The 25599-nt window shown below is 40.1% G+C and overlaps 1 protein-coding gene across 4 annotated transcripts in view; it reads right to left on the reverse strand.

Annotated features, from left to right (window-relative positions):
* Positions 1-25599, reverse strand: part of LOC111140680 (myosin VA) — a 188639-nt gene that overhangs the window by 46241 nt on the left and 116799 nt on the right. For all 4 annotated transcript variants that reach the window (XR_002640166.1, XM_022492892.1, XM_022492894.1 and 1 more), the window contains exons 15-25: positions 22809-22970; positions 21540-21637; positions 19499-19585; positions 19302-19410; positions 16532-16743; positions 15487-15643; positions 11587-11826; positions 10310-10558; positions 8106-8199; positions 5176-5324; positions 479-592 (exon numbers count right to left, since the gene is read on the reverse strand). Coding sequence is in view for 3 of the 4 variants with exons in the window: in XM_022492892.1 (XP_022348600.1) it covers positions 479-592; positions 5176-5324; positions 8106-8199; positions 10310-10558; positions 11587-11826; positions 15487-15643; positions 16532-16743; positions 19302-19410; positions 19499-19585; positions 21540-21637; positions 22809-22970 (1671 nt within the window). In the remaining variant the exon portion in view is untranslated. The remainder of the gene's footprint in view (positions 1-478; positions 593-5175; positions 5325-8105; positions 8200-10309; positions 10559-11586; positions 11827-15486; positions 15644-16531; positions 16744-19301; positions 19411-19498; positions 19586-21539; positions 21638-22808; positions 22971-25599) is intronic.

Genomic DNA, 25599 nt, shown 5'->3' on the forward strand with positions numbered 1-25599 from the left:
AACACTAAGGCAGATTTATGAGATATTTTCTTACATTTTTGTGGACAAATATTACATTGGTAAAAACTGTCATCAAACGGAGGCAGCAGTCTTGCTAAACTCTTGGGCATTGGTTATTTATAATATTCAAGGACAAAAGACTTATTATTAAAATAATCAGTCTGAAATTCATGACAGGCTGTGTTTTTTTGTAATGGGGTATGTTAAAACTACAAAAGTGAAAATCTGGTTTTCAGAATTACATTAAAAATTAAAATGTCTATTGATCAAAAAACATCTATAAGTATATATGTACATATAAGAAAATATAAGTAATAATTAATAAGCTAATTAAGCACCCATTGATCACTTACGAAATATAAAGAGTTTGAAACAACTATTACATTTATAGGCAAATGAGCTCTGTTCTGCAGTAGAAATGTTCTCTCTGAACGGCATGGTCACATCCTACTTGTAGTGACAGGTATCTAAAATGTACCTCTGTCCTCAATGGCAGATCTTCGGTTTCTGCAATTTCAGAGCTAAAGGTGTATTCGGACTCATTGCTGCTATGGGTGGAGTCTGTTCTCTTGTGTCCAGGCTTGGGCACATTCTGCAAGGCAGATAAACCACGTATAGTTAACATAATATAATTAAACCAGTTATAGTAAAACAGCACTCACTTCAACTTGGTTCTAATCCCCACTCACTGACTTGCTGTTCTCACACCCAGTGTGTTCCATGTTGTCCTTAACAAACCCTCACAAAAGGGTCACTTTCTGAGCTCCTCAGAGAGAAAGATGCACCAGCAGGGCATGACAAGAAAAGTCACAAAACCAAATGCTCAAACAAAAATTATCTATGATTATTAGCAGAGTCCCCTTTGAGTTGTTTTGTTTTAAAATTTCATTTATTTATTTATTTGAGAGAGAGAGAGAGGAGACACATGAGCAGGATTAGGGTAAGAGGGAGAAGGGGAAGCAGACTCCTTGCTGAGCAGAGAGCCTGACACAGGGCCCAATCCCAGGACCCTGAGATCATGACCTGAACCAAAGTCAGATGCTTAACCCAATGAGCCACCCAGGAGCCGCTGCTTTGTATTTCTCAAGTTGTGAGTGGCCAGTCACACTGGGTGAAGTGTAGGTATATAATGCCTCAGCAATCAAACATTGACTTCAGTGTTGCAATTAAATAAAACTTAGTAAAAAGTTCATGAAATATGTTTAATGATAGCATCATCATTCTTACTCCATTGTATTTGAGCACAAATGGAAAAAAGGAGAGGGGTTCTACATAGGTGACTATAATTTCTGTCACTTTTGTGTATGAACTTGAATCTCAGGATTCGGCAGTGGGAAGGATGAGCCATGCAGGAGAGGTAAGAAAGCTGCTCCAGGAACCCTCTGACATCCTGGGGTTATTAATTCAGGAGTTCAGGTGACATTTCTATGACATGTGGTACCTATGAGATTAGCATTCAGAATGCTTATGGAAAACAGAGAAATTAAACAATTGCAGGGGTTAGAGAATGACTTGAAGAGAGAATGAATGAAAAGCAATGAAAAGGCTGGAATGAATGAAAAGAGAATGAAAAGAGAATGAAAAGAGAAATGAAAAAGAGAATGAAAAGAGAATGAAAAGAGAATGAATGAAAAGCAATGAAAAGGCTGGATTTTGTGCCCCTCACTCCTAGGGTCCCCCCTGCAGAAGACGTGGAAAGTTTTAGTGACCTGCATCTCACAGGGTTACTGGCTCTGGGAGCTTCAGAAGGACCTCTGGAAGCTTTTCTGACCTGTCCAATTTCCTTTACTCTTCCCCCCAGCCACAGGAAGAGCCAGAGTCCCAAAGAGCTTCTCTGCCTCTTTCTCTCCCATGTCCAGCTTACAGAGCAGAGCAATCCGTATGACCAAAGAAAAGCCAGCATCCAGGGCCAGATGAAAGCCTGCCACCCCAACCTGTACTCCAGTACATAAGGAAGACCCAAGAACCCTGGAACTTCTGAAACTACCTAGAAGCTAGGGTACACACTAAAAGGAACAGTCACCCCACATAAAGTCAAAGGCACTTGGATTTACTGTGTATGTACACAAACAACCTCACACAAATTTCCTAGCCAACAGTTGTATGGGAAGGTGAATATTAACAAATTAGTTGTACCATTAAGAGAAACAGATAGGTCCTCAGAAATACCTGGACAAAGGTTTTTTAATAAGCTTATTAAAGATGAGTGAGACCTCTATTTTCCCTCAGGTGTGTGTCACTAAACAACAAATACCTTAAGGTTTGAATAGAGGCAACACTGTATATTTGCTATTTAATGTAACTTCTGGATACAAGGCAGTGGTTAAATGCTCTGGGTCTGAAGTAAGAGGGAGCTGGGTAGGAATTCCAGGTCTGCCATTTATGTGCCCCTTGCCCAGCTTCTCCAGGCCTCACTTTCATCATCAGGAAAAGGTGATTAATAGTATTATCTGCCTAATAGGGTTTATGTGAAGATTAAATAGGATAGTGCAAGTAAAGAGTTAGCATACTGCTTGGCATATAACAAGGATTCAACTCATGTTGCAGTCTGCAATTGTTTAATTTCTCTGTTTTCCATAAGCACTCTGAACGCTAATCTCATAGGTACCCCATGTCATAGAAATGTCACCTGAAAAGATGCTCCATCACTGTTAGGACCCTGCAGTAAGGTGACAGTAAGGTGACAACTCCCTTATGCCTGGCCTTGTTCCCCACGTTTTTAACCCATATGCTGTTCAATTACAAGAACAAACATCCTACTTGATCATCAAGTGCTCCTTCAAGATCTGTATCTCATACGTCCTCTTTTAATCTGTCATGTCTCCAACAATTCCTTCTTTTCTTGAATCTGTTTTACTCCATCTGTCAAGGTTAATGACCCCATTGTTGACACGCTGGACTCCCTCCTTACTGGGGATGAATCGTGCAACACTTTACAAGCCTGCATTCCATTGCCTCATTGCCCTTTCAGTGTCTGCTTGAATCTCCTTGGCCCTGGATTTAGTATCTTCTTCCTTGCCTCTACTCTACAACTGAATGTCCCTGGAGGAAAATCCTACAGCACTTCCTGGTATCAGGGCCAACAAATCTAGACCCTGGTAATCGGCGGCGTGAACTTTGGCCCCTGTGTTACTACACAGATCCCCAGAGGTCCTGCGGCAGTCTATCATTCCCCTCCCACAGTCTCCTGCCATCCATTTGAGGACTCCATTTACCACTAAGGCTTCCTAAGCACTGTGGACGTGAGTGCTCCATCTGCAGAACAGCGTCAATGAAATATGAGCCAAGTACCCATCTGTCAGTTGTGAAGCTTCTACCTACACATTAAAATAAGATATTGCTATTATTTAATTAATCTTAAATTATAAAGTCCATTTTTTAATTCTCTGCAATTCTTGGCAAACATCTTAAAGACTGCAATCTTGGCTGCGTCTGGAGCTGGGAAAGGAGACCTACTGAAGAGTAGGTCTCAAGCAGTAGGAAGCAAGCAGACTCTGATCTTCCTTCCTCTGCTATTTTCCTTTTCCCTCCCTCTGCCCATTTTGTCAACCAAGGGGAATGACAATGAGTCACAGGCACACTGGGGAGAAGAACTTGATTACGTCTTTTTTCTACAACATTGCTGGGAACAGAATGGCTAGCAGGCAGAGACTTGCCCAGCGGGAAAGAACATCCCTGCTAAGTTGCTGGAGGATGGCCATTACTGCTGGAGGGTCTTTTCTAGACACGGCTACCTCTCTAAGGAGGAGACCCATTAACCTCACAGATATTTCCCAGAATGTGCTCAGAAAGTGATGACTACATGGCACATGTTTCTCTCATTTTATTTTCTGAGGTTCCCAAGGAATGCAGTATTTTTTTTTTTTAACCAGGCATGCAGTACTAAAGAATCCAGGAAATTCTGTAGGAAAAACAATCTCTTTGTTTCAACTAGTGATTCCTACATTTATATGATCCTGATCATTTCTTTTCCCAATGCCACTTAATATCCCAAGTAACTAGTGGCTCTCGAAACACCTTATAGGACACGAAACTTAGCTCTAACTATAATCAAAGCATAGATTCACCACAAATATTGGCATAGTTATTCAGTAAATAGAATTAAAATACTTCCGAGAATGGAACTCTGGGGAGCATGATATTCCAATACAGAAGAAAAGGACTCTAACAAAGAAAGCTAAAAATGGGAGAATGTGAAGGAGGAAAGATTTCAACAAGGCCAAGTGCAGCAAGGAGATCAAGGAAGACAAGACATACTGATTTGTCCTTCTGGTTCGTCAGTAAGAGTAACGGTGACCTACTCTTATTTCTAATTTCGTTTTGTCACATATAAATCATTGCTACCGATAGAGTAGCAAGGTTTGAAATAACAGTCCAATTGTGGAATGTAAATTAGCTTTTTAACCTCTTTGAGACCAGGTTTTCTCTCTTCCAAGTGACAAATTGATTTCATTTGTGTTACATAATCTCCTTCATTTTGACTTTTTAAATGTTACATTTTTAAAAACGTTGTCAAAGGATCCAGATAGAAGCAAAATTTGAAGCAAATATTCTATGCCACAGATCTCAAATTATCTTGTTTTTATAAGAGATATTTCAGAGCATTTCTAGCTATTTGTACCATGAGGTTACCCTCAAGGCTGATACAGGGAACAAGAGAGCTAGGGAACACTTTGTCTCCTGACAGTAGGATAAGTAGAACAGAGAGACTGTGTAGAACTATTAAAAGTACAAAAGGTATGTTGGTAGATGGAGAGAGTTCTTGAAATAGATAAGATAGTTTGTAAAAATAGACTGAATTTTCTTTTTGTAGGAATCTATCTTTGCAATCACAACAAAAACCAGTAAATACTCAATTATATAAATATTTGTTTTATATGAAAATTTTACATGAAGTCACCCAGTATATATGACAAAGTGTATGGCCCAGTCTTTAAAGTGTTTGACTTTACAAAGTATTCACAAATAAAGTTAGATGATTTGCAGGATTTGCTTTACAACAACTCAAACCATTGGACAATGTGCAAAGGAGGGTAGAGTAGGGGTAGAAATGTGTTGACCATTTTGGAATTGGATCATGAGTACATGAAGTACATGGGATTCATTCCACTGTTCTATCTGCTTTTGTATGTGCTTAAATATTTTCATTTTCAAAAAAGCAAGTGTTTGACTCACCACCATCAGAGTCATCTCTTCCTTGAGGTCATCATATCGTTCTTCTAAGCGACTGAACTCATTCAGAAGGTTCTGGTACCTCAGCCTTTCATCATTAAGATCGAGTTCCAGTTGTTTCGTTTCTTCTACTAACTTCTTCTCCATAGTCTCTGAAAGAAAGAAGATGGGAAAGCATAACAAAGATGGCTCTCCAGAATTCAACAGAACAAACATGTTCACTGACTTCCAGTTTCTCTGCAAAGTGTTTTACTTCTAGCGCCACAAACTATGAAGAGAATCTTACTGAATATAGGGAAAGAGCAAATATGACCAAAAAAAAAAAAAAAATAGTTTGTGAATAACAACAATCATCTACTGAGTTCTTCCATGTACTAAGGATTCAGTGCCACTATATCATTCACTGGTTATAGCATATCCTTGATAAACTTTCACCAGGCATTGTTTAGTAACTAAAGTATTCTTTATTTCAATATTCTGTTTCAGGCTATCATAAAATTCTTTTGTCCAAATTAGTGTACTCTGTCAAAAAGTCAGAGATACTCCTCAGATCTCTGAGGCAGCAGTGACTTCTTAGCGAACCCAGCTGTCCATGTCCTATGTCAACGCTCTGCTCACCTTACTCTCTAGCCTGAGATCTTACAGTATTTCCAGCATGTTGACCCTCCACAGTCCTATCACTCCCCCATTTCTAACCAGATAAGACCCCCATGCCTGGCCATCTGTGTCACATCTCTTGTGTGTTGCCGGGGGTACCTCGACCTTTCCATTTACCACCCCGCTCTACTGTCTCTGTTGCTAATGGCTCACATTTGCCTGGAACATCATCTGGAGATAGGAGATGAGCTCCTGACTGCAGATAAAGCAAAGTAAACAGCCTCAGATCTCAGCTGTATGTTTTACCTAAATAAGCCAACCAGTCACATTTATAAATATTAAGCTTCCTAACATTTACATGGCCCATTTTATTCTCATGTATCATGGACCAGTCACATTTATAAATATTAAGCTTCCTAACATTTACATGGCCCATTTTATTCTCATGTATCATGGCTAAATCTTAGCCTGCCCTGCCTGCTCTAACTGCTTCACCATTTCTTTCTCTTGTAGTTCTGTAAGGGTGAGGGCTGCAAGTGTCTTGTCACAACTGCTTCCCTGGTGCCTACCACAGTGCTTCCCTAGTGTAGGGCTTTAATAATGTGTGAGTGAAGGAATGAAAGAATTTCTCCTCCCTATCACATTCCATAAATTTCCTTTTATTCTTACCAATTTGCAGAATTGGTCTTACCAATTTGCAGAAGCTGCCTAAGGCTACCAAGAAATCTTCCCTAGGCAAATCTCATGTTAGTTGTTTGTTCTTCTCATACAGTTTCAAGTATTCTTGTCATTCTGGATCTTTCCATCACATTCTGCATCCTAGCAGCCTTCTTTCCATGTCTTTAGTGACTGTTTTTAATATCCCCTATCAACTTTTTTTTCTAGTTTCTTTTCTTCACCTTATCCTTTACTTGTGGTCATCCTATAAGGCTTAATTCCAGAATTCTTCTCTTTCCTTTACAATATGCCCTTTAACTGGGAGGGAAGACAGAGTAGGGGAAAAAGCACAAGGGGTTCTCTTATCATCATAACTTTAATGGATACCTTAAGGCCTATTTCTTCCTGTCTCTAATCTTTTTTTTTTAAGATTTTATTTATTTATTTGACAGAGAGAGATCACAAGTAGACAGAGAGGCAGGCAGAGAGAGAGAGGGAAGCAGGCTCCCTGCTGAGCAGAGAGCCCGATGCGGGACTCGATCCCAGGACCCTGAGATCACGACCTGAGATGAAGGCAGTGGCTTAACCACTGAGCCACCCAGGCACCCCCTGTCTCTAATCTTTAACCTCAATTTGTTTTCAGCACATCCTACCTGAGATCTAAAATTTAACACTCTAACAACTGATCTCATTAATTTTACTCATAAATAGGTACTTTTCTCCCTCAGTTTTCTCATCAGTAATTATACACCATTATTGTCATAATACATCATCTCAATACTTTAGAAAATTGTTATTCCTTTTTTGAATACCACATCAAAAAGGATAACATTCTGGTGATTCTCTTCATTTACTATATCCTCACTCTAATCCATCTCTTTCACTCTGTCTCCCCCACCAATTTCTATAGCTTCAACCCATATCTTCTTAGCCCACATTTATATACATGTAGACTCCTTGTAAATTACCATCATTCTTACCTATCTCACAAATAGCTAATAGAATAAATGTTCACATCTAGTTAGTTCTCTATTCAAAAAATTAGACTTGTCCTTTTTTTTAGGTGGAAAAGAGTAACTGATCTTGGGAGAATAATATCCATTGGTTTAGGAAAAAATAAATAAATACATATAGACACATACACATGTTAGCTCACGATTTCTTCCTAATTCAATAGAATCCTATAAGTCATAACCAATAAATCATACATGCAGAACAAAATTAATTTTTAAAAAAATTACATAGGATACTGACCATACATGAATTCACATTTGTGCATAGAAAGACCAAATTTACAAGTTCACCAACTAAATCAACCAAAATATTTACAGTGCTTGCCTCTTGGAACTTCTTAAATTTACTGATAACAATCTCAACTTTTTAAAACATTGCTGTTGTAGGGGCGCCTGGGTGGCTCAGTGGGTTAAGCCTCTGCCTTCAGCTCAGGTCATGATCCCAGGGTCCTGGGATCGAGCCCCGCATCGGGCTCTCTGCTCGGCGGGGAGCCTGCTTCCCTCTCTCTCTGCCTGCCTCTCTGCCTACTGTGATCTCTGTCAAAAACAAAAACAAAAACAAAAACAAAAACAAAAAAACATTGCTGTTGTAACAAAGTTGTAACATATAAAACTTTGCTCTGAACTTGGCTGGAGTACAGCAAGTTATACCCACGTGAGTCTTACCTGTCATCTCCTTAGCCTGCTCCACGATAAGATGATTGAGGGCCTCTTTTTCCTGCTTCAGCAAAGTATTTTCTTCCTTTAGACTTGATACCAGCTATAAAATAAAACAATCAACTCAGATGGCTGCAGTAGACAGAGGACGCCCCATACTGAACATAAAGACCACACCACAGGCCCTCTTTACTGCCATTTCTTTGCCTAGGTCCGTCTAGTCATTTTTTTGAACTTGGCTCAAGCATTAACCCCTCCAGAGAGCCTTCCTGGAAACTCCTTGCAATTAGGTGTCTCTCCTACAGGATCCTGATGTGCCTTGGATGTGCCTCGTTATAACCCTTAGAAATGATTTACTTTTACTTCCCTAATAGACCAGCAATTCCTGGAGAGTGGAGAAAATTGCTGTTGTTTTACTCTTTGTACCTTGAGCATTTAGCAACTGTCTGGCACCTAGTAAGCATTTGCTCTTGAAAGAATGAAAATGCCTTCTCACCTCAAAAGCCTAACAAAAGCTTAGGTGTACTCATGATTCAGGTATTAAGAGAGATTAAGAAGGTTAAGAAAGATATGAAGGGCATTTTGGTTCTGGAATTCACTGGATTCCTTCTGAAGCTCCCTGCTGTCTGTCTTGCATAAGAGAATTTCCCTTTCATCTCCTCTTAAGAGTTTTATAGGGTTGCAAACTAGTCCTTTTATTCCATGTTTAAGCATTGACCTTACAACAGTGTGAAAGTACTTAAATGTCACAAAACTGTACACTTAAAAATGGTTAAAGTGCTAAATTTTATGTGACGTGTATGTATATTTTGCCCCCCAACAGACACACACACACACACACACACCCTACACACAAAACACATTGACCTTTCACTTTCTAGTTCCCAGTTTGATGAGGATTCCCAGGAAGCAAAAATTAAAACCAAAGGTAAACTTCGCAAAGTTTATAGTTTACTTAGTTCATCTTTGACATAAATGTGTGCTTGTGTGGAGTAAAATTTGAATTCCTTTCTCTAAGCATAAATTCAAGGAACTCTTTAAGTAATAGCTTGCTTTTTTCCTCCCTCCGTCCCTTCCTCCCTCCCTTCCTTCCTCTCTTTTTAAAGTAAAATCTATGCCCAATGTGGGGTTCAAACTGTGACCCTGAGATCAAGAGTCACATGTTAAAGCAATAGCTTTAATTATAAAGAGAAAGTTTTCAGGAGGTCAGAGAGAGAGAAAGAGAGCCCTATTAAAATTCAGAAGGCAGTACGGGGAGCCTGGGTGGTGTAGTAGGTGCAGAGTCGGACTCTCAGTTTGGTCTCAGGTTGTGATCTCAGTGTTATGAGATTGAGCCCTGAGTCAAGCTCCATGCTCAGCGGGGAGTCTGTTTCTCTCTTTCTCTCCCTCTGTCCCTTACCCCATCCCATGCATGCACTCTCTCAAACAAATAAAATCTTAAAAACAAATCTATTCAGAAGTCAGTACAGAAAAAGCACAGGAAATTGAGAGTCTTGCCAATAGTTTTAGCCAACAGTCAACTCTGTTTTAATTTAAAGATGGTAATTCTAGTGGAATTTATGAAAATCTATCACTTTTTTCAAGTAAGCTTTATGTTGAGGTACTTTGATTTTGTTTAAACAATACATTGCAGTGCTGCTTGAGAATTGTAATGTTTTCTGTATTTAATGAAGCTTTGATATAAACTTGTAAGTAAAAGCACCAGTCCACAAGCACTGTTGTTGCTATTCTATCTGCATCACGGTTCCTGGCTACAGTCAGTGTGCAGACATTTGGACTTCTCCCACTCGGACCTCTCACACAGCCTTACAGGTTTCCAGAAAGATCTCTACTATCAGCTAGCAACATTTCACTGCTTGATTGGCTTCTTAATCATGTTAATCCTTTTGGAGAAAAAGGAGCCTACACTTCACCCAGACCTTTGTATTTAAAAAAGAAGAGTGTGGAGTACGTTCTTGGCCATTAATTCTCTTCTTAGAACACTGCTTTGCCTCTGTTCTTACTAGAGTCAAAAGGTTCTACTAAAAGACCTACAACTACTCATCCACTGAGTGGGAGACATGCTTGGAGAACACTAATAATGAACAGTAAACAAACTGACATTTTTACTTCACCTTCAACTGAAATCAACCTTGGGCCACATGGCCAGGTCATGACGACAGCACATTTCCTTTGTGAAAAGAGTATATGGGGATATGAAAACTAGTTCCCACCTGCTCGGTTTCCTGTTTGTATCTATCTGCATGCTCCTCAATGGATTTTTTCTCTGACTGAGTTTGTTCCAGGTCTTTCCGGAGCTTGGCAATTTCCTCCTGCAGACTGAGGACCCGTCCAGTAGCAATCTTGGCTTCCTCCTCACTTAGCTGGAGACGCTCTAAGTCACTTCGTAGTTTCTCAGTCTCAGAGGTGTATATTCCCTCCAGATTGGTCAGTTTCTCCATTAGGCATTTGTAGTCTTTGTTCTTTTTATACACACGTATAAGTAACAATAAGTAAGTATATATATCATCAAGTGTATTTTAAGAAAACCATATTTATTCATCATATTCATGCTATATCACCCTAGCATTGATAACGTACCTAACCAAAATACTAACCACAACCTTTATAATCAATACCTCTTGAAGTGATACAAAGAGAGAACAGGCAGAATTAATTCTGTTTTACATCATGAGCAACATAGATGTGATTTTCTCATGATCACAAGGTGAATTACCATAGTAAATTCTTAATTTCCTGATTCTTAAACCAGAAATAGAAAAATCTATACTTGCTTTTGAATATAAATCAGTGTTCTGCTGAAAGCCATACACTAGGCAGGTGATTCAGAAAAATGATAAAATGGGCTCAAAATCACAAGTTATTTACAAATCTCTTTATTACCTTAAAACACTTCCCATTCAGGTGAATTCCTCCTTCTCCCTGATGAATCTCATTTTATTCTGTTTGCTGGGTTTTCTTTGTTTTTGGTTTTGTTTTGTTTTTTTTGCCCTCCTCGGTATGTATGTATTACTAATTACTATTATATCATTTGTATGTGCTAAAATATTACTTGGTAACTATCTCTAGGAAATCAAATTTTATCCCTGCAAATAGACTGTACATTACTCAGGAGAATGGACATTTTTCTGCCTCTTGCACCATATCTCAATGCTAAACAACTCATCTGTAAAAGGAACCTTAAAATTTATGCAGATGAACGATAATGATGGAAGAGATTTATAAAGTACAAAGTACAATATGACTCTTGGTCATAAAGGCTTGGAATGTTGTATATCTGGCTGTGTTCTCAGAATAATTTCCTCCCTTCGTCCTTGCAGGTATAGTCTTACCTATGAGCTTGTCACTCTTTCCATAACAACATTTCTGTCATTATTATTTTATCGTTTTTGCTTCAACTGAAAAGTGAAGCCAAGGGGAGACACTGCTGACCACATTCCACGGCCCCCCTCAGGCAGCCCCCCGCCCCAAGGTCCCGAGGAAGACACACCTGCTCATCCACTTTGCGCTGCAGCTGCATGATCTTGTTCTCCATGCCTATGTGCAGCTTCTTGTAGCGCTCCACAGAGCGGGCCTCGATCTTGAGCTTCTTCAGCTCGCGCTTGGCCATCATCCGCCGGAAGCAGCACTGGAGGTAGATGATGGCTTGCGTGCTCCTCCTATAGTGCCTGCGAGCCAGCCAGCCCCGCACCCACTTCTGAATGATAACTGCTTTGTGCTCACGGAGCATCTGCGGAGAAAGGGAAATCCAGGTAATGTCCGACCCTGGACCAGACTAGAGGTTCAACGTCATCAACCCAGCTACGTCAGGCTGAGAAGCCAGATGCCACCCAAAGGGAAGGATACAAACACTGTATTGTACGGTCTGGATTTTATGTATCACAAACCTATGCTTGAAGACATGAGGTATGACCAGTAATCTCACCACAGAAGCTGACACAAGGGGTACTACAAAGTTTATTACTGATTTATTCACCTTTCCCCCCAGAAACAAACAAACAAAAAATGACACTCTTGTTTGCCTCATTTGAGGAAAGCTATTTTAGTGAGGATTTCCCATTGCTATTTCAAATGTAGCAGGAATCCACTTATGAAATTCAAAAGCGGTAGGGATGGAGCTTTAAAAGGAAAATAAAAGATGAAGTGAACTAATCTTAATTTTGATTTTCTATTGTATTTTCTAAAAAAAAAAAAAAAAAAAAAAAAGATATTCCCCTAAACTTATAAACAACTTATAGCAACAAGGTTGCCTTATGAGATGAATTTGTCACTAAAGACCATCAAGAAGGGATTGTATAAAGAATTTCCAGAAATGATAAACAATTCTTGAATTTAAAAAAATTTCTTGAACTTTAAGAAATGTTAAATTAGCAAAACCTTGAGGTATTTCTAAGTCTATAATTTTATGCAATAACCTTTGTGATACAACTGATATTTAAATGTATGTAATAATGTATCTCTTATGAAACTTTTTATATGTAAAACTCTCTAAAACTATTCAATAGACAGTAGTTTAATAAAAGAATAGAAGCATAGCTCCTGTTTTTAGATTAACAGAGAAATAATGTAACATTCTAGAGAATATCTTTAAGAAATAAGTGGCTAAGTTTTAAATACAAAAATCGCAGGTCTGTTGGAGACCTTAACAGTCCCTTTGGCAGTTGAAGTCTGCCCTTTTCAGCTGCTCTCCTAATGCCAAGGCAGGCTTTAGTCTCCGCTCAGTCAGCCAGTCAGTGTGTATCAAGCTGCAGTGAGGCCGGCAGGCCGAGCTCTCACTGAACGTCACAATCCCAAGGGGAGCCCCTTGCCTTATCTGGATGACTAGTGACGAAATGGATAAGACTCCATGATGGAAACTGAAGGTTTTCAGACACTTTCAGACTTTAAAACTCAGCAAACAGTGGCAAAGCTATTAATGCCAATTTTCCTATGCCATTTCCTTCTCTCCATGTTACTTCGGACATTGGTCCATTTCTGAAATTTCAGCCAAATGGAAACAGGATATAATTAGAGCTTCCACTCTCAATCTCATGTCCATCAGTGAGTCAGAGAAATTAAATGGCACCTGCTCTCTGTTTTGGATGCCCAAATCCCATGAAGGGGAAGCTCGGACTGGACAGAGCTAGAAGGAGCTCTGATGGGGTGTTACAGGCCTGTATACAAGCTAGCCTCTAATGTGCTACCCGCACCGTGTCTAGTCACACTGGGAGCTGAGCTGGACAGAGCCTGCCTCTGCTACACTGAAGCCCTCACAACCCAGTTCAGATGTCCCTGAGGAAAACATCTCAGGTAGGGGTAACATCTCAGGAGGGCAACCAGTTTGTTTTATCTAAAACGTCAAGTTTAATAAAGGCTTTACCCCTCCCTGAAAGCTCATGCCTGTAGAGAAAGAGCTCCAGAAGGTGTGGGCAGAAAGACCTGGAGTAGCTGTTTTCAAATTTTCTTTAAAACTCAGATATATGGGGGCCTGGGTGGCTCAGTGGGTTGAGCCTCTGCCTTCGGCTCAGGTCATGATCCCAGGGTCCTGGGATCGAGCCCTGAATTGGGCTCTCTGCTCAGCGGGTAGCCTGCTTCCCCCTCTCCCTCTGCCTGCCTCTCTGCCTGCTTGTGATCTCTGTCTGTCAGATAAATAAATAAATAAAAATCTTTAAAAAAAACCCCAAAAAACAAAAACACAGCTATATGTGTTTTGCTCACTCAAGCCTCATTAACTTCCCATTTTCTTTGCTGTATAAAATTATTTCACAATAAGAAAGTAAGATAAACACATAAAAAGGACCTGGACAAACCCATGTACTACTTGTGACCAGAGACATGTCACTCCAATCATTCTACTGATGTTCCTTCTAATGGTGAATGCCACCAAGCTCTAAGATCCAGACTGTATTTCCAGCTTATTGAAAATATACCTTAAAGCCAAGCTCAAAACTTTGCCAAAATGAGAGAGATAAAAACCTTCCATCAATTAGATCATATACTGTCAGAGGTAAGGACTAAGATTAATCTGGTGATCCGTTATCTAGTCAGGTTGATTATTGAAAGATATAATGATTATTTGTCAAAAATTGCTGGAGCATCATATTCTAGTCAATATAACTTTTAACCACATTAATGTAATTTACTTCCTTTTCACCATGTTAAATTCTTCTAAGGCTGTTTCATTCTTGGTACAATCCTCTACCCCTCTGTCAGATATTCTACCTATTCAAAGCTCATCATAGTCGGCTGAATAAAGGCCCCCAGGGACATCAGGTCCTCATCCCTGGAACCTGTAAAGATTACCTTGTATGGGGAAAATGGTCTTTGCAGATGTCACTAAATTAAGGATCTTGGGGCATCCAGGTGGTTCAGCCAGTTGGGCTTCCAACTCTTGAATTCGGCTCAGGTCGTGATCTCAGGGTTGTGAGATCAGGGCTGTGGGATCAAGACCTGCTTTCGGGCTCCATGCTGAGCATGGAGCCTGCTTGGACCTCTCCCTCCCCCTGCTCCTGTGCTCTCTCTCGCACTCCATCTCTCTCAAATAAATAAAATCTTTTTAAAAAAATTAAGGGTCTTGAGATGGGGGATTATCGTGAATTATCCAGGTGGGCCTCAAATCCATCACGAGCATTCTCAGAAGAAACAGACAAGAGAAGCAAAGTTAGACACACAGAGGAGAAGATGATGTGAGAATGGAGGCAGAAGTTGGAGTGATGTGACCACAAACACAAGGGATAGTGGCAGTGACCTGGCAGAAGCTGGAAGAGGCAAGAGACGGGAGTCTCCGCTAGAGCCTCTGGAGGAAGTACAGCACTGCTGACGTCTTGATTTTGGCCCAGTGATACTGATTTTAGACTTCTGGTCTCAGGACTCTGAGAGAACACATTTCTGTCGTTTTGAGCCACCAAGCTGTTGGTAACTTATCACAGTAGCCACAGGACACCAGTTTGGTTACTTTTTTTTCAAATTACTCAGATAAAGGGGAAAAGGAAGGTATTTTTTCCACTACCCTGTTAACAAATACATGTACTTTGAAACAGGACAAAACCGGATAGGGAGGCAAACCATAAGAGACTCTGAATCTCAGAAAACAAACTGAGGATTGCCGGAGGGGAGAGGGTGGTGAGGGATGGTGTAACTGGGTGATGGACACTGGGGAGGGTATGTGTTGTAATGAACAAAGGGTATTAAGTAAGACTGAAGAATCACAGGCCTGTTTCTCTGAAACCAACAATACATTATATGTTACTTTTAAAATTTAAAAATAAATAAATATATGTACTTATTTAATATTTAAAAATATATTTCAATTGTCAGTTATCTCCATTCAGTTCCTGTGGTATTTTGTACAGATATGGAATTTGATTAATGTTAATGGAATGAATAAACAAAGTTAGAAATAATGCCTCACCTTGCGATATCTATTTCTGGCCAAGTAGCCTCGCAAATAAGACTGAAGAACAATAGTGGCTGATCGTCTTATCTTGTATCTCCTGCGGGTTATATACATGCGCCAGTACTTCTGAATAATGGTTGCTGCCTTGGTTCTGCGCAGGAACTTAGCATAGCTGGCCAAAGAAAAGAGAGGTGCAGAGTCAGTAATCAGACAAACCCAGACTACATTCTGTACAGACTTAAAGCACCAATAACTTCAGCAGAATAAGTAGTACCTCCATTGTTATTATTCTACTATTATACATGTTAAGTCATTTATTTGTAGGGCAATTTATAGTTCCTCCAAATAGTTTTGCATTCATTTTCTGATTTGAGTCTTCCCTAACCCAGAAAAGTAGGATGTCCCACATTCCCCAATATTACAGTAAAGAAAATGAAGCTCAGAAAGCTTCTCTCTTTCTAGGACAGTGCTCATTACCCCAGGATATATCCCCTTTACACAGCTGACTGGTTGTCCACAGTAATCCCATACTGATCACCACCAGCTTTCTTACATCTAGCCATTGCTAATGTGTGATGTTTCTCCCTCATCTACCTGTTTGGGCATAAGTTCTTCGCCATTAATTCATCTCTACTGATAGTTCTAAATTAAAATTACCCCATACGTAAATCACACTCAAGTCTCATTCTCCTCCAGATCTCCTCAGTTAATTGCTGCTGAAAACTCTTCAGTGGAATCACTGTTAACCAGCACACACTCATGACTGTGTTAATTTACAGATGATTTTTTCAAGCCCACATAAAAGTTAAAAAAAAAAAAAAATCGGAGGACGCGAGCAGGCAGTAGTTTGTAATTTTTTTGATGATGAATCTAAATCACTTATAAGGGTATTTAACTGTCTTGTGAGTAAATCTGTCCCTTTCTGAAACAGGAAGAGGTGGGGTGCTGCCTTTCAACCATGAAGACCCCTGAAAACTGTCCTCAGTTGGACAAGGAACCAGGTGAGCTGTCCGATGTCCGGGGCTGTGAGTCAGGCTGGAGGGGCGACCCAAAGACCTACCATCGGGCCTGGTAGCCTCGCACGTGTCTCTGCACGGTGATGGCCGCCTTGCGCATGCGCAGGTACTTCTTTCGCAGCAGCCAGCCTCGGATAGTCTTCTGGATCCGGATGCAGGCCGCCCGCAGCTTGTCTGCTCTCAGTTTTTCTAGGTAGGCCACTTGACCAGCACGGAAAAAGATCTTTGTCTTACCAAACTGGTATTTGTCCTTGTCCTGTTTTGTGGAAGAAATTGTATACTCAGAAGTAGAAATGATGACTATATAAATGAACTTCTAAAAGAGAAAAAGATATGTCTAAAAGCAGAATCAGTAAAGGGATGAATCTAGAAGCTAAAACTTGGGCTATATCGCCATTAACTAATGGAGCCAGATTTTTTTATCCTATGCAAGTCAAGCAAATAAAAGGGATTTTAAGGAAAACTGTAGTTTAAGAATTATTTTCTAGAATCATTCTACCTGGAATTATTATCTCTGGCCAAACACTTGGTTGTGGGTTATAGGCAATTTGAGTGTTTGCATTTTAAATATCTCAAGGAAATGGAGACGCTGACACTCGCTCTGACTGACTCAGGCTGTAAGCATTACATCAGGCTGTATGTTCCATGAGAAAGCTGAAGGGACAAAAATACCAGCATGAAGAATAAGGCAGGAAGCCATGAACACAAAATAAGAATTAAACAACAAAAACTTGGCATACTCATATCAAGAGTTAAATTTGCAACAGTTATCTGTTGTCTTTAATCAACAGTCTCTGAAAGTAAACACAATCCTATAAATGTATCTAAAATCCTTCTACAAATTTTAAAACTCCTTTTATAAGAACATAATCACTTGTATAGCTCATCGACTTTGGATTACAAGCAGAGCAGAGCAGTAAACACAGACACACATGCTATTTTTCGTCTACCACGTTCTTATCCACCTTATCTAGAAGGATGCAGCTTATTAACCATGCTCATGTCAAAAGAAGAATGGAATTTATTTATAGTAATCACTACCATGATCTGATAAGGCAAAACAAAGAAAATCACTTTCCAGTGTAAACAGTGTAAACATCCTATCTTGTATGTAAACCCAGAAAAATCAGAAATCCCCATATATACCTAAAACTTCTAAAATTATTTTAATTTAAATGCATAAAGCTTACATAGGAAGCATAGCTGAAGACAGAAGCAGGGCTAGAAGGTGGTTCCCCTCTCCATCTCCCTATCCCATCTCAGCTACCCCGCTCCACCCCTGCTCCCCTCTACCAGCAGCCTCCTCTGCACACCGCCCTGCACAGCCCTGAGCCAGACCTGGTGTGGTCTGGGGACATCATGGTCTGGGTGTAGGATTGTTCCTACTTTCTGCTCTCCATTCCCATCTGAACCTAGGTTAGAAAGGAGTTGGTCCAAACCCAAAAACATGATTCCTTTTACATATTACTAAGAAAGTGGCCTTAGTTCTTCCAAAGGAAAACACAAGTTATTATTACCAAAGAAGAGATATTACATTTAGTTAATAGTCAGTAATTAGGACTAATTACCTCAAAGTGAGGTAATCCATTCAAACTAGTGTAAAACAAATGAAAATATTTTTTAAGAAACCTTTTATGGGGCGCCTGGGTGGCTCAGTCACTAAGCAACGGCCTTCGGCCAGGGTCACGATCCCGGGTCCTGGGACCGAGCCCCGCATTGGGTTCCTTGCTTGGTGGGGAGCCTGCTGCTCCCTCTCCCACTCCCCCTGCTTGTGTTCTCTCTCTCTCTCTCTCTCTCTCTCTCTCTCTGTGCTAAATAAATAAATAAATAAAATCTTTAAAAAACCTTTCATGAATCTTAAGTTCTTCATGAACTAGAGTACCTGTTCTCAAAATGGAGTCCTTAGAATAGCATCAGCATCATGTGGGAACTTGTTAGAAATGCATATTATTGGGCCCATCCCAGACCTACTGAATCAAAAATTCTGCAGGCTATCTCAGCAATCTGTAGTTTAACAAGCCGTCCAGGTGACTCTGATGCATTCTGAAGTTTGAGAACTCCCTAGTTTGGCATACAAGACTTTTCAAACACCAACCTATATTTCTTAACCAAATCCCTACTGTTCCATGTATCAATCTTATACTGAAAAAAACAAAAAACAAAAAACAAAACAAAAAAAACAACAACAAAAAAGCACTTTACTGTTTTATGAGCAAATTCTATGCTTTCCTACTTCTTCACACCTTGCTCCCTATTAGGATGTCCGTCTGCTTTTATACAATCTTACCAATTCTTCAGGGCCTAACTCAAAACATGCCTCTTCCATGAAATTGTTCCTCCTTCCCACAGTACATGTGGCTTTGCCTTCCTGTGACTTCTTTAGTATTTGACAGACACTAAGGCTTACTAAACTTATCTCTAAAATGCATGAATTTCCAAGACAAACTATGTTATCTTAGGACAAGACTTGCTTTTTCTTAATCACACAGTATCTGGCCTGATATCTTCCATAAATAAGTATGAGATGAACTTTTATTGATAATGATCAAACTCTAAAAGGTGTGTGTCTCAAGTCTGGGTCCAGACCTCGCCAGACCTCACCGTCCTGTTTCCTGAAAGTATACCATCCCCCTCACTAGGTCTAGCATCTTAGGCACAGTGAGCCTTGACCTCTGAGACAGTGTGGCCCCACCCTCCCAACTCCAAATAATCTAGATTAGTAGTATTTGGATTTCCCAGGGCTGTCAAACCTTATAATCACAAGGCCCTTGGCCAGTATCTGTTCAGATGAAGATAAATGAAAATCCTTCTTACCAGTATCAGTTTCTCTAACACATTCTTGCATGTTTGCTTTCTGTCACTCAGCACATCCTTTTGCTTCATTAGGACACGGTAGCGGCTGAAAAATTCTTGGTAGGTCCACCTGTATGAAAACAACTCCCATCAGCTTACCGGAAAAGGTAAGCCTCTCTCCCAGAGGGTCCCTTCCATATGAAACCGGCCGCACTCACCGTGAGGGGAAGCCCGCTGCACTGATGCGGATGGTTTCCAGGACACCACATGCTCTCAGCTGTTGCACCGCCCTCTTCTCATCAAACCTACGTGTAAAAGGGAACATCAGTGACACACAAAGAAGCTTGGCTGCAGCCACAAATTACCCTCCTCAGTCCAGAGAGCAAACTCTTTTGTAAGGAGCCAAATGGAGAAATTAAAAAAGAAAGCATTCAAAAGTTGGAGCAGAGATCACAATGGCAAACTCTGGGGGGAGGAGACAATTAGCAGTAAAATAAAGAGCAGAGCCATAAATAGGATCTGTAGTTCACACCACACACCTGTAACAAATACCACTGGGCATATTTTAAGAACCCTAAAACTCCTCAATACTTTGCTCTTATTTATTAAATGGCTTGCTGTGGTGAGCTGTTCTCTTGTTTCTTTAGCTCACCATATATAGCTTCCTTAGAATAAAGACTGGCCAACTCTGGAGATTTCTCTAAGAACAAATTAAATACACCTCATCCAATTATTTTTTTTTAAATATTGCTGTTCTAAAAGTTCTATTCAACTTTGTGGGTACATACAAAGGATTTATAGTGTCTACACCAATAACAATTATTTTCATTTTGTACTATATCTTATATACTTTATGTTTATTTTACTCTAGACAAATGGCATCTGAACATTACACTGACACTAAGAGAGGAAGTAGCAAGTCCTGCCCTTGCTGAATGATCTCTCCTTGTACTCCCCCAGTTAAGCCCTGAGCACCCTATCCAAGCATTGTGCTGTGCTGTCCTCTCAAGTGTTCTGTTGGCCGTAGGAGATGGCGTTGGCTGATGGAAGGTAATGGCCCCTAAGGTTGTCCAGGAGAGTGGCCCGCCCAGGCGGTGGCTGCTTTTTCTGCCTCCCATTGCCTCCAGAAAGGGCTTCTTGGCAATCAGGAGGATATAAGTCTTTCATAACTGCCCCTGCATCTAAGGCAGAATCTCAGAGGGCAGGGTTGGCAGGGTGTAGGAAAATGAGCCCTCATCCCCTATGCAGTGGGAGTGGGAGTTACAACCTTTGGTAAATGTGCCTAATCTGACCTACAAATTCCCCTTCTAGAAACAGATTATCCTAAGAAGATAATTAGGCAAATATATAAGAATGTTTGGCAAAATATACTTATCATATCATAGTGAGAATAAGCTTAATGGTCATCATTTAGGGAATAATTTAAATAAATGATAGCATATCTATACAATGAGAACTATGTAGTCATTAAAATGATGATGTGGATTTTTATTTACTAACTTGTAAAACATCCACAATTTATTGAGTTAAAAGCAGACACAAAACCACAATTACAGCACAAGCCCCTCTGATTAGTGTCTCTCTCTCTCTCACACACACACATACCCATATAACACAGCAGAGAAAGAAGGGATGTTGGTTGGTCAAGAAGGATGTATATGAGTTAATACCAGTCATCTCAGTGTATCATGAACGTTTTTCAATTTTTTATGCTATTTTATATTTTTTAAAAACTGTTTTTACAATGCATGTGCATTACTTTTAAAATTAGAGAAAAATGTCCATTTTGAGGAAAAAAAAAAAAACTTCCCCCTCATACATGATATTTGATGTAGGGCAAGACAGTTGGTAATAGTAGACAGACTCTGAGGATTTCAACAGCTGGAAAGTAGCAGAGAGAACTGTGAACCTTCACCAAGGCAGCCTTATTCCACAGGGCTCTGGTTTTAACTAATGCCCAAATAAGCAAAAGCCCAGAAAGATCTTGAATTAAAGTAGATTCTAAACAGAAAGTCAAACTAGAAATGCCTGGTTGACCTCAACTTTTAAAAATCTTCAAAAGGCCAGCTGCTATTTTATTATCATATTCTCTAAAGGAAATGAAAACTAAAACAACAACAAAAAAAAACAAAAATATCTATTAACTAGTGATTTCCCTCTATAAAACATGATTTACCCAAATAATTTTTTCCTTCTGTTAGTATGGGAATCCTTATAAGACTTGGATGCTTTCTAATTCAGTAGTTGAGAAACACTTACGTGAATGGAAACTTGAAGTCATTGGGCTTAATGCAGCGCACATAGTGAGGGGTAGTGGCATTGAGGGTCTCCATTAGCAGGTGAAGGGAGTTTCGGAACTATACAAAAAACAAAACAAAAAAAGCGTCATCAAGGTTTTATCAAAATCGATATTGTAAAAACAATTTAAAATATTTTTCCAATGACACTACTGGAGATTTGGCAATGATTTTGCCTCCTATGAACTTGACCCAGCCTCAGAAGTGGGACTTTAGGTTAAAATCTGCTTAAATTCTGCCATTTATATGCTTATTCTACTAAATATACATTTGTTCTCCTCCCACCACTTTTCCCAGCCACCCCTTTCCACAGACTTATCTTCTTAGAGCTGTTTTAGGTTCACAGCAACATTAACTGAAGAAAGATTTTTCCATAAGCCCCTGCCCCCTTGCAGGAACCAACTCCCCCATTATGAGTACCCCCAACAGAGTGGCACATTTGTTAAAACTGGTGAACCTGCTCTGACAAATCACAGTCCCCCCAAAGTCCATCATTTACATCAGAGCTCACCCCACTCCTTTAACATAGGCTCCTATAGCTTCCTGTTGTGAACTCAAAATTTTGACTAAAAATATAACCTTACTTGAAGAATATTAAGTCCACTTATCATGCACACTGGGGATTCTGCCACAAGAGACCAAAAAAGTAGCAGGTGACTTCAAGAGCGCAGGTAATGAGCGGGAGGATGGGAAAGGACAGCCAGCATGGCTGCCATCAGGGACACAAGGTCAAGCCGAGAGGCTTTGCACCTGTGTCAGGCCCTGCTTCCTATTTCACCTGGGCACACGGTTCCCCCTCTGACTGGCTTCTCATCCCGAGCCCCCAGCCTTGTTCAGGCACTATGAGTGAGTGCAGTATTTCCCAAGGCCCACAGAGCCGAGGACTTCAAAGAAAGGAGAGGGCTCTGCTCCAGCTCTGAGGGAGCTGCTGCTCTGTACAAATCCAGAGAGGAAACAACCAGAGGACAAACCAAGGGCAGCAGTGGTCTGCCAGGGAGGATATGTACTCCAAGAATCAAGACCTAGAGGAAATTATTTTGGGAAAGGTTTAAGCAGAGTCATGGGTCTAAAGCTGGGTGGAGAGGAACAGTAGGTGTTACATATTCTCATAGTGAGAGCTCTAGCCTCTCCCCACCTGAGGACGCCACCTGGGGGGCTGACAGAGGAAAACCTGGGGTTTCAACTGAGCTTGAGGGGAAGGAGCCCTGCAATGGCAGTTCCCTGAACTCACCTGGTGCCCCACTGTTTTCTTGTGCTCTTTGGCTGTCTGGCCGGGTCTGCCTTTGGTGAGCTTTGCTGGAGTGCGGGTGAGGGGTGTGCGTCCTGATGAGGTGGCTGACGTTGGACTGATGGCCTTCTCATCATCTTGAAATAATTCTGGTAGCATCTTAAACTGAGCCAGAAATAATAAAAGATAATTATACTTTAAATAAACTCAAGTGTAGGGGTGCCTGTGTGGCTCAGTCGTTAAGCATCTGCCTTCGGTTCAGGTCACGATCCACAGGTCCTGGGATCAAGCCCCACATGGGGCTCTCTACTTGCTGCTCGGTGCGGAGCCTGCCTCTCCCTCTCCTGATTCCCCTGCTGGTGTTCTCTCTCTCTCTCGCTGTTTCTCTCTGTCAAATCATTAAAATCTTTAAAAATAAATAGATAAATAAACTCATGTGTAAACCTTCACAGAAGACTTGGAATCCATAGGGCTTCCCTTCTTTCAGTAACCCCTTTCAAAGTCTCATTCCAGAAACAATCAATATCTGCATTAGGAAACAAAGACATGAGAGGAAGGTGATACCAATGCAACAAAAATATAGGAGGAAAAAATGCAGTGATTCTATGACCATGTTTGGGGGAAACAAAGTCAAAACTACTCCCTTAACTCTTGAAATCCTAATCTACAGAAAATGGCCACTATTAACATATTGCTGGCCTTGAACTATAATTATTTTATGAGCAAAATACTAATTGGAAGTCCTATCTAATTACTTCAGTTTCACAAAATGTTCTATCATCCTTCATTTGTCTACCTACTAACTCAAATGGTGAGTACCAGTTAAACAAACTCACTGAAAATCTCGGCAAGAAGGCTATGACAAACCAGTTCTCCAATACAATCAACAACACAGAATTCTAAGGAAAACATTAACAGAGTTAATGTTATGGAAAACAACACAGAGTTATAAGGAAAAAATTAAAAACCCTGCCCTTGTCCTGTAACCTTTTATATTTGTTTTCAAGGGATTAATAACTTGATTGCATAATTTCTGCAATCAATTTTGTGTTGTACCAGGTTTGCGCTACGAAAGATTATTATAAGATCTGGCATTTAACAAGTGGATAGATGGTATTAGTTAGTATGGAAGGGAGACATTTTATGGCATGAAAGAGATTTCAAACTAGCCTACAGGAACACCATGACATATGCATATATCTTTACAATAGTCACACATTCCACATTAAATAAACCCTTCAAATTATAATAGCAACTACCAATTATTTGTCTAATAATTTCAGAGTATCTCCAGAAGAAATAATTTTCTTAGAAAAGTTCTTCCGTTAAAAAACAAAATCAGAGAATTTCATTTGCTTTTAATGTGTATTTAATCATAAGGGTAATTTAGGAAATAACTCACAATGTATGAAACAAATTATTATACAAAACATACCAATAATGGTTGCTTGCTACACAAATGAATCTCTTCATCCCTTTTAAAGGGTTGACTATAAAGAGGAAAACATGTTGCACCACTATCTTGTATCACAATGTTAAAGCTGCATTCCAAATAGGAAAAATAAGAGTCTCTAATAGATTTGATCTGAAAACCCAAGGTATGTGTATCGTGTGCCATCCTCCAGCTCCAGCTACAACAAAGCTACATACACTGCAATTACTCCCAATGACTCCTCAGAACCCATCGCTACCTTCTGATACTTAAGGACCCACCAGCCAATCAGAAAAGTTAGTCGGAAGAAAGACACGAATGATTATGGGTACCTGGGCAATAAGAACCTGTGAATGTTCCATTTAATCTAAACTACCTAGGCAGAGTAATGACATTAGAATTTTATGGTTTTCATCACTATTCATAAATAGAAATGATGTGAAATGTAACTTAATAGTACTCAGGGATTGCCACTGTGAGAGAATTTTCTCTTATACATTAGTCCTCTAAGATATAAAGCATTAATGTCCAGTGCTTATGAGTATAAGTGAAAAACTGACTTTTTTATAGACACACAGAGTCATTATTTTTTCGAGAGTTAAAACTAGAGCTTAGTCTTGGCTAACAGACACACGAAAAAATGCTCAATATCACTCGGCATCAGGGAAATACAAATCAAAACCGCGGTGAGATACCACCTCACACCAGTCAGAAGGGCTAAAATTAACAAGTCTGGAAATGACAGGAGTTGAGAAGGATGTGGAGAAAGGGGAACCCTCCTACACTGTTGGTGGGAATGCAAGCTGTTGCAGCCACTCTGGAAAACAGTACGGAGTTCCTCAAAAAGTTGAAAATAGGCTACCTTGGGGCGCCTGGGTGGATCAGTGGGTTAAACCTCTGCCCTCGGCTCAGGTCATGAGCTCAGGGTCCTGGGGATCGAGCCCTGCATCGGGCTCTCTGCTCGGCAGGGAGCCTGCTTCCCTTCCTCTCTCTCTGCCTGCCTCTCTGCCTACTTGTGATCTCTGTCTGTCAAGTAAATAAATAAAATCTTAAAAAAAAAAATTAAAAGTAAATAGGCTACCTTATGACCCAGCAATTACACTACTGGATATCTTCCCCAAAGATACAAATGTAGTGGGCACATGCACCCCAATGTTTATAGCAGCAATGTCCACGATGGCCAAACTATGGAAAGAGCCCAGATGTCCATCGACAGATGAATGGATAAAAAAGATACGTGTGTGTGTATACACGCATATATATCTATACATACACAATGGAATATTACTCAGTCATCAAAAAAAAAATCACACCATTTGCAATGACATGGATGGAATTACAGGGTATTATGCTAAGTGAAAT

This window comes from Enhydra lutris, unplaced genomic scaffold (assembly GCF_002288905.1).
Source record: "Enhydra lutris kenyoni isolate GAN:26980312 unplaced genomic scaffold, ASM228890v2 scaffoldscaffold4, whole genome shotgun sequence".
NCBI lineage: Eukaryota > Metazoa > Chordata > Mammalia > Carnivora > Mustelidae > Enhydra > Enhydra lutris.